This window comes from Homarus americanus, unplaced genomic scaffold (assembly GCF_018991925.1).
Source record: "Homarus americanus isolate GMGI-L3 unplaced genomic scaffold, GMGI_Hamer_2.0 scaffold27959, whole genome shotgun sequence".
Taxonomy (NCBI): Eukaryota; Metazoa; Arthropoda; class Malacostraca; order Decapoda; family Nephropidae; genus Homarus; species Homarus americanus.
In genome coordinates this window covers 535,792-545,936 of record NW_024737608.1, presented here as the reverse complement: position 1 = coordinate 545,936, position 10,145 = coordinate 535,792, and the positions used below count along the sequence as shown (strand labels likewise).

The 10,145-nt window shown below is 34.9% G+C and overlaps 1 protein-coding gene across 1 annotated transcript; it reads left to right on the top strand.

Moving 5' to 3' along the window:
* The first annotated feature begins 567 nt into the window (after positions 1-567).
* Positions 568-8,928, top strand: LOC121873492 (GTP-binding protein 128up-like). The gene is made up of 9 exons (XM_042377085.1): positions 568-724; positions 2,738-2,903; positions 3,239-3,369; positions 4,122-4,301; positions 4,692-4,787; positions 5,076-5,208; positions 5,830-5,959; positions 6,832-6,954; positions 7,753-8,928. Exons 1-9 carry the CDS (start codon positions 686-688, stop codon positions 7,853-7,855), a joined length of 1,101 nt encoding a protein of 366 aa, XP_042233019.1. The 5' UTR covers positions 568-685; the 3' UTR covers positions 7,856-8,928.
* Positions 8,929-10,145: the final 1,217 nt, after the last annotated feature.

Genomic DNA, 10,145 nt, shown 5'->3' with positions numbered 1-10,145 from the left:
TGACGGAGACACGATGATCCAACCCATATTGGCCAGATATTTTGTAAATAATATTGATTATGTGTTAAAGGAATATCTTTCTTTCCTTAGGCTTTAGTAAGCCCCTTTATAATATTTATACTGTATATACTTGTCACACTTGCCAGATGCTTCTGGTGTCATTGTACAGGGGTACCTAGTGACAGCACTAGGATCCCGCTTCCTCTATCAAGGAATAAACAATTGAAATTGAAATTGAATTGATTATGACTGCAACCGTAAGGTCTTAGTAATATTTAGGCTGTCAAGCCCCTTTCTCTTATAATTGGAAATTAGTGTATGTAACTACTTTAGTACATTCAGAACAACACAAAAAATGCAATGGAAAAATCATAGTTGATTAATTAGCATTTAAAAAAAATAACATTTTCGAAATCCTTACGACAAATATCAAAATTTTAACCACAGACCTGTAATCACCATGTTCAGGAGTACTGAACAGTTCTTATTTTGAGAATTTGAGCAAAATAAAAACTTGGGGATTATATATATCAATAACTACGCATGGTGACCGTCAGCTCCCGGCCCCACACACACCAGATGGCAGCAGTCATATGAAAACACTGCCCCAGGAGCCGTGGACGTGGGGGAGGTCCCTTCACCTACTGTTTTATTAGTAAATTAGGCGTATAACAACTCCGCCATCATGAGTATATTACAAAAAATAGCCGACATCGAGGCTGAGGTAAAGACAGTTCCCTCAAGTACGAGGTTGATGGTTTAACACTTCATTTAACGTCATGTGTTTATTGAACCTCATGTTCTACTGTCATTTACTTTACCCTATTGTCTTGTAAATTAAAATAAATTTAAAAGGCATCAGTAAATGAAGTAAATTTTCACAGTAAAACTATGTAGTTCTACAAAGGAGAGAAAAATACAGGAGGTAAAGGCCTATGGATGATGAATGTGAGAAATAACGCCTGCCTTCACCCCAGCTGTCCCGGTGTATTAACATAAATCATCAATAAACTGCTTCTCATTATTCAGTACTAAAGAACAGTAATTAATGAGGTTGTGCCCTTATTTGAGATTTACTAAAGTGAAGATAACATTGTGGAATGAGGCCCAGGGACTTAGGGAATGTTCAATAGAAAGTTAACGTGGAGGGATGGGTCGTTTACAAAATTCGCAATGTATTACTTTTTTTGTTTAATGACCTATTAAATGTAGAATCTTCTGCTGATTTCAAATATGTAATTCTTTTTTCCCGGAAATGAACTGTTAACGAATTATTCTTTTTTTTTGTGTTCGGTTAGGCTATGTGGTAATATTGCAGTAAACAGCAACTACAGAATTCTGGAAATTCATTACACTCAATCAGAACTATTTTTTATATGATCATTTTCTTATATTACATTAGGGTAGGTTAGGTAACAATTTTTTTTTATCAGATTTTTTGGTTGCTGTAATGTGCAATTTTACTGGTTACGTTGGGTTGGGTTAGGTTAGGTTTAGTTACTGAGCGCAACCACACGATTTATTTAAACAAATTAAAATTATGTTGTTACTAAGGTAAGGATCTCGACAAAAAAACCCAAAATGCATTATAGCAGAAATTCATCAAGATTATTTATAGCGTGACTATTAGCAGATTCTTCATATTAGGTTGGTGCAATATGAATGCGTGTACGGTAATTGCATAACATAATTGTGTTTATCTTTTAAACCGATCATTTCCGGGATTATTATTTAGTTTTTTCCATATTTGAAATCAGCATAAAATCTACATTTATTATGCCAATTAAAAAAAAAAGTAGTCAAAATTTGGAAGAGTTCCCGAGGGATTGTAAGTTTTGTAAAGTTCTGACGATTTGTCATCAATGCGCTTACCTCTTGACTGTTTAGAATGTTTCATAGAAAGAGGAACACCCAAATGCTTCCCAGTGAGTGCTAGATTCAGGTATTTGATGCATCGTAGGTAAGATGAAACAACCACACCTGCCTATCCTACCACGGAAGTACGTTATTTTAGGTCCGTAAGGAAAGTTTAGTTACGTTAGGTATGGAATGTTCACTGGGAAGTATTTGGGATATTATTGAATTAAGACAGATTAATCTCTATAGAAAAGTTTCCTAATGTTGCTGGCTAACATAGGATCCTGTTCCAGAGTACAGTATGTTAACCAAATATTACCAACTACTGGTATTATTGCATTAGTTGCCACCAACTGAATTTCAGGAATTTTATCTTTGCAATCAATAGTTTGGACAATTCTAAGAAACTTTTCTTCTATGATGCTTCCTTCACAAATGACCTAGAACCAAGGTATTTAATTGTTTGGTAAAGGTGGAGGAGACTGTTTCTGCCAGAAGAACTTTATGGAATTGAACCAAATTTTCAGCTGTTGTTGTTTGGATTATACTGAGTAATAAGATTAAAATGACATCATTGTAGTATTTTATCTTTTGGCAACAAAGGTAATAATAATACCCCAAAATCTACCTGTTGAAATAATCTACTGTATTAATTTTCTTTAAATAATTTTCCATGTTCAGCTGATGTTTTGGAGCAACTAAACTTGGCCTAACCTTCCCTGCACCCATTATGTATGTTTGGTTGATAAGTATAGCCTGCTGTCTGAAGTGGGTGAGTCAAAGTATTACAGTGAACAGGGTGATTTCCATGCGCAATCTTCAGTACTGCATGGCACAGTAGTAAATAGCTTATTAATTAAAACATTACTGTACATTGCAGATGGCCCGCACACAAAAGAATAAGGCCACCATGGGTCATTTAGGTTTACTGAAGGCTAAACTGGCAAAACTGAAGCGAGAATTGATTACCCCAAAGGGTGGTGGTAGTGGTGCCGGTGAAGGTTTTGATGTTGCAAAAACTGGAGATGCACGAATTGGTTTTGTTGGTATGTATTCCTCTCTATTGAGATGTTTATTATATCCAAATTAGTTTTAATAATCTTATTTTATAATGCTGTCTAAGCACTAGATTGGGAGACTTGTATTACATCATCAGATGTTAAGAGTTGAGACCCCCCAGGACCCTTGACTTGTATGACTAGGACTATACTGTACAGTATTCTAAAAATATCTCTCCCAATGCAACCATTGCCCCTGAAAAGTAATGGAAATACTTTATATAATAGTTTGAAGTTTTACCTTTTGTCTGTAACACAGTTATATAAAAATTCATAAACTGGAGTGCACAAAGCTAATGACAGTACTGTTTTGTTTTATGAAGGTTTTCCATCAGTGGGTAAGTCAACACTACTGAGCAACCTGGCTGGTGTTTACTCAGAGGTAGCAGCATATGAGTTTACCACCCTCACTACTGTGCCTGGTTGTATAAAGTACAAGGGAGCCAAAATTCAGGTGAGTACTTAATATGGTTTAAAATTCTTGCTTTTTTACAAATTATAATAAGAAAACTGAAGTTTTTGCTTAATAATTGGCTGTGAATTTTTATACAACAACAAAATTATGATTTCTTAATTTTTTTTTTACTACAAATATTCCTGTAATGGTTATGAACCTCCCTAGGGCCATAATGTTCACCCTTATTTGTTTGACTAGCTATAGCAGTTACTATTTAAGACTGTAAGAGTAGCTTATCTTTCCATCACAGCTCGACTCCTCATTTCTTAAAAGTAAAGAGAGTCCCTAGACTATGAAGGTTTCCTCTATCATTCTCTACCTTGGCCAGCTGTATAGAAAACATGACCTCTCAGTCTCATTTTCTCCCCACAATCCAGACTATTTTCCTATGGCTACCACACTGATTTGCCTCCACCTCTAGGTGTACAGTATTAGCATTATCTAGCTCTTGTTGACTTCTTAATGACAAAAAATAAATTAGAATCACCTGTTTTTCAATGAACCTGTATTTGGGAATAAAATTTGGATATTGCTACACACACTCTTTCCTAATCATAATAAGAACAATACAATACTGTACTGTAACTGGCTTGATTGGTATATTGTGTAACAAGGTGATAGTGTGCCCACCACAGCATTTACTATTATTATAATGTTAAATTAAAAGATGCTACTAATTCAGTGACAATTGTATCCTGTTGTTTGCTTCATGCTGCAATGGTTTAAAAAAAAAAAGGTTTTATTTTCAGTTGCTTGATCTTCCTGGCATCATTGAGGGAGCTAAGGATGGTAAGGGCAGAGGTAAGCAAGTTATTGCTGTAGCTCGAACCTGTTCCCTTATCTTCATTGTCCTGGATGTGTTGAAGCCCCTTGGTCAAAAGAAGCTGCTTGAAAAAGAACTGGAAGGTTTTGGCATCAGACTGAATAAGGTGAAATATATTTGCATCTTGAAATGCAGTACTGTACAGTATATTATTTGTAATATGTAATGTAATCTTGAAACTTAGATGCCTTTCTATATATTAATGTGATAATTTTCCTGTTATAAACACTGTACTTGTATACTTTACAGAGTATTTTGTGTACTTTTCAACATAATTTATGGTTTCATGCATTGGAAGGCTAGTAAGTAGGTACATTTGTAATTACAATTCAGTGGGTTGCAGTTTGAACGGAAAATACTGAATGTGGTTATTTGAAGTAACAGTACTAGGTTGAAGATCAAGGTCACTTGCTGGAAACTGGTTAAGGGAAATTTTGTTTATTTCATAATTATTTTTGCTTTTACTCTAGAAACCAATATGTCACCTATCCCCCAGGAACCACCTCAGATTACATTCCGCAGAAAGGAGAAAGGTGGGGTGAATCTTCAGTGTGTTGTGCAACAGACTGAGCTAGACATGGAGCTTGTCAAGGTCTGTATTGATTCACTGTTACAAGAGTAATGAGAATTCTGTATAGGGCCAGTGTACTGTATTTTATACATAAAGCCATAGGATAATTGTAAGGTTGACGAAATTACTTATACCTAATTACACAAATTTGTTGTATCCAGATAAATTCCATTGGGTTGTATTTACAGAATATGAGATTAACTTTTGCATTGCTAAATTTTTATTATGTTCATTGCAAATCTTTAGGATTGTAAGCAATTTTATTTTTCACCTCTGTCATTAATCGATATAAACATGTTGCGTCCGCAGACAATTCTTGCAGAATACCGTATTCATAATGCTGATATTGTGCTCAAGTACGATGCCACAGCTGATGACTTGATTGATGTGATAGAGGGTAACCGGGTCTATATCCCTTGCATCTATCTTCTTAATAAGATTGGTAAGTTAGCAGTGTTGTGAATTAATTTTCTTAAACATGTCTGGATTTTGCGTCTTCCCCAATGAGATATAGAGAAAATTTATTACTGGACAGTATTTCGAAGATGTTTTTCCTCACAAGATGTATTCGAGCAGGTACTGTACATGAAGTGTGTGAACTACCATTAAATAATTTTACTGTACTGTATAAAGCTGATGGAACTAGAAAAATCCTTAATAGCTAATGTAAGATTAGAACTATTTCACATTGGAGAAGTATCTGGATTTGATGAGCTGAAGAGACAAACTTAAGATACAAAATAGAAAACTGATTGAGTGATTGATTAGGTGAAATATCTGATAACATTTTATAGAATACAGTACTATACTGTGCAGGGTATTTATATAATAAGAATACATTACTATGTAGGGTAGCTATATCGGTAATCACAGACCAGAAGTGTGGATGGAGGAAGGGATGAATAAACTTAACCTTTCACTTGAGATTCAAGCCAGCATGAGCAGTTTGTAGTATCTATCATTTACGAGAAAACACATTAGTAAATTTCGGTAGGGGAGTTGCAAGTTTACCAAACTAAACTACAGTACAGTAGTTAATTTTTTCTTCTTTTATAAATCTCAGATCAGATCAGCATTGAAGAATTGGACATCATCTATCGGATCCCTCACTGTGTGCCAATATCTGCTCATCACAAGTGGAACTTTGATGATTTGCTGGAAAGGATGTGGGAGTACTTGAACCTCTGCAGAATGTAAGCCTGCATTACTCAGTATGCTTGAATTACAGGGTTGGTCCAAGGCAACTGGGGCTAATCTTACAGCCATCCATCTCTATATGTTAGACTTTTCATCCTCAAAAGGAGATTAGATCTTAAGCGTAGTTAAGTTAGTTCTGGTTTTAGTACTGTGCTCTGACCTATACATTACAGGCTCAGTTTCCCTTCTTACCAGTCTTACATCAATGAGCTTTGGGAGAGCTGAGGATCATTAATTTTAATTCCTATTTGTAGTGTGGTTGGGGGTAATTCTTTTGCAGGTTGGATGTCTACCCATAAAGGAGCTTTGGTACTACTACCACCTGCTTTTCTTGCTTGGCTGCCTGTTTGTAGATGCAAATAATGACAGGCATTTAAGTGTAAATGGGGGATTGACCCTAAAATCCCATTTTCTAGCTTAACCCATATTAGGCAGTTTGGGTACCCTCACTCCTTCCTTGGGTGTGTGGTTAGTCAGCTAGAAACTGAATGGAAAGTGGCAGATTGGTCTTGGAATTTAACTGGTGATAGATGTGTATCAACTTGGTGGGTACAACCAATAATGAGATCTCTGGCCTCTAGAGGACAGTCTTTGCAGCTAGACGAAGTACTGATACTCAAATTTAAGTCGGTAGGTCAAGTGTCAAAATTTTGTCCAGAATGTGACTTGTATCCATTTAAATATTTTATTGAAACTTTCCATGAATATGTATAATCAGTAGGTGAAGTGTAAAACATCAAATGGAATACTACTTTATTCTGTGACATTGGTCAAGATCACAGGTTTTCAATGAATCATCGTAGACATCAAGATTTCCAGGTTACCATAGATCTTGCATTATACAGTTGTATCATTTTGTACTTGACAGCTACACCAAGCCCAAAGGTCAGCTGCCAGACTACAGTGCCCCAGTTGTACTACGAGCCGATAAAAAGACTATTGAAGATTTTTGTAATAAAATTCATCGCACCATCATAAGAGAGTTTAAATAGTAAGTAGAAGTGAAAGTATTTATCTATATCCTGTATATATTGCCTGCACTGTTATTTCACTCTCATACTAATCATTATACCTAATGCTCTTCTCCTAATCTTCTTACCTAATCCTGCCATTTTTTTTCTCAGTTTTGTATTTAACAAGTACAGTAATACTTTTTAAATTGTAAATATTCATAAGTAGGGATGTACAGATACCCGAATTTTAGCTAATACTGATACCTGTACTCTAATCCTGTGCCGATATTGTACTGATACCGATACTAATAGAAAATTAAAAATTATTAAAAAATAGTAAGTAAGCTTAATGATGGCTAACTATATGTATGAGATGAGATCTGCTGACTTGACAGAAACTTAAATTTTTTTGTGAATGTAAAATATACATCTTCTTGGGACTCAGGGTGTGCAGCAAGACTTTTGGATCTCCTTTCCAGAAAGTAAAAATCATTTGATTTTTTTTTATTTCTTTACCAAATTTAATTTGAAATTAAAAAAAAAATACACGTGGTGCCAAGCCACACATACATAAACGGCAAAATTCTTCCCAAAACTTCTACAGATACTTATGCAGGTACTGTACGGTACTCCCAAAATAGGCCAATACCACTGATGCATCCCTATTCACAAGCAAACAATATATTGGGATTGCAAGCGTTACTTAACTACTGTGCTGAATAAACTCCTCTGGTGAAGGGGTTAGTTACATGACAAAGAGTTTCATGGTTTACATTTTAGTGTGTGTTGAATACTTTTCTTCTTAATAAATTTTAATTTATATAATATTTTCACAGTGCCCTAGTGTGGGGAAGTTCAGTCAAGCATCAGCCACAGAAGGTGGGAAAAGAACATGTCTTGAATGATGAAGATGTTGTCCAGATATGTAAGAAGGTTTAAAAGTTCTACTCACAGATTTACCACTGGTTAAATACTTCAGGAAGGAAAGAGCAGGCTAGTAGTTGAAGTTATCAATTTCAAAAGGGCCCAGTTATAAAGTACTCATCAATGACACTAATATGCAAAATTTTATGTAAATTTTATTGCTAATGTTGTTTACATTTCTTAACTGACAGTTTTTATTCTTATTTAATTTTTTCTCCCGACATAGAATTAGTTATAGAGTTTGACATTGGGTGTTGTTAAGTAGGTACTGGACATGTAAGACAAGAGAAGTGAGGGTATGTGATATGACTACAGTACCATCCTCAGAAGGAAGTAGGGAACTTGTGTCCCTTTATCCAATGATCACTAAAGTACAGGAGATTATGTAGGTATCCCTTAAATGATAGAAAATTAATTATTTATCCCAGGTAATACTATATATAGTGGTATAAGAGTATCAAAATTAGTTAAACTAGAATTTGACATTAGTGTCTTTGTGGGTTGGAAGCTGTTATAAATGTGCATTAATGTGCTTCTGTTCTGCAAGCTAAGGGCAAAGCATCTACAGTGTAGATATGTGTTGAAACATAGGCAGTTTTTCTGATTCACAAGATATAACAATCATATAAATGAAAGTGACAAAAAGTTATCAAACCATTGAACACAGTTCTGTTCATATACACACAAGTCTGAGTATATACTGTACATGAACTAGACTGTACTAATTTTAGACTTTAAAGCAAACTACATTCATTTAAGGTGATTGCTCATAAAAAACAAAAGCTGATCCAGTATCTTTGATCAAACTGATCACTCTTGGATGAGAGGGAACCTGAACTTATGTTTTCATCAATAACATTAGAGCTATAAATACAAATAAATAATTTACACAGTATATTTGGATTGTTATGTTTGTTTTCCTTCCCAAGATTCATACTAAGAATTTTATATTACATGAATAATTAGATTCTTTCCTGCTTTTCACAAATTTGAAGTGCCTTTAAATGTGAGTTTTTCCTTCATACAATTTCCCACTGTGTGGGGTAGCTTAAGAGAAACATGGATGAGGAGAATAAAATTTGAGAAATTTCTGATTTTGCTTTTCCTCCTCGTATACAGGTATTTGTTTGTGGATTAAATTTGGAAATGATATTAATGTTAATAGAGGACACAACTGACACTTACATCTAGGTAAGAAGTGTACATAAATTTACGGATTTTCCATGAGAAGGAAAAACTACAAGGTTCATATTTTAATATATTTTTAACCCCTTTTAGACTTACAGATGCTGCTTAACATGAGTGACCGGAGTCCTAAGGATGTATGAGATACGTTTTGATTTTTCATGCCATGATTCAAATATCATGGAGCGACCGTGATCCATAATTTGATGTAATACAGTACCGGGTATGTCACCAATGGTAATTTTGAGTTTTCTGCTCTTAACGTGGGAGTTGCTATCATCATGACGTGTTTTACAGTCATTTTTTACACTTGTTTGAGTTAGCCACGTGTACAGTATCTGATGGCATGGTGTCCTGGGACTGAGTATTATATATAGGACTTACAAGCATCCTCTTGGCTGGCAAGGCAGGTGCATTACTCCTATACTCCATCAGGTAATCAAAGATGCAGATTAAGACTTTGAAGTCAAAGTAAAAATTAAGGAACTAAAGATAAGCAAAGCAAATGGATAGTTAGCCCCATGAGACATATCTAGTAAAAACAATCCTAACACCGTTTATAAACAAATAAATAGGTGAAACACTGACTTTTAACCCACTAATTTTGGGTGGTGTTTGGTTTTGTAAGTGGGGTGAGAACACCAAACTGGGGCACAATACTCAAGGATGGATAACATAAATGAAGCAAATCAGAATGTAATAATATTAACATTCTGAAACATTGAATAATTTACAACCTACAGCAATTTTGTGAAATGCTGATTGGGCTACAAAATAAATGTGATTACAGGTAGGTTAGGAATTCTCAGCTAAATAGACTTGCTGAAAGGTAAGGCCATATTTCAGGATGGATAAATATGTGTCTTTTCTTGTACAGTATAACTTTCTCCTTCTCTTGAATAAGGCTAACGAGAACCGTGGTGTTTAAAGGACAGCGGTTATGCTCCGTTCATGACTATCCATATTTGTCCGGACCTTCCTGCTGTGTTGTGACAGCTGACCTCACAGACACCAAAGAATAATTTTTATATCCCATTGATATCCACTTAGCACACTTATGTTTGTTTGGTCATGATGTGATTTTTTTTAATGTTGGTTATACTTTTTTGTGTTTGAAGGA

Excerpts from the sequence above, each read along its gene's own strand:
- LOC121873492 (XM_042377085.1), top strand. The coding sequence starts at position 686 with ATGAGTATATTACAAAAAATAGCCGACATCGAGGCTGAG. Across the intron at positions 2,904-3,238 it reads TGCACGAATTGGTTTTGTTG|GTTTTCCATCAGTGGGTAAG; the intron begins GTATGTATTCCT and ends TGTTTTATGAAG. Across the intron at positions 3,370-4,121 it reads ACAAGGGAGCCAAAATTCAG|TTGCTTGATCTTCCTGGCAT; the intron begins GTGAGTACTTAA and ends TTTTATTTTCAG.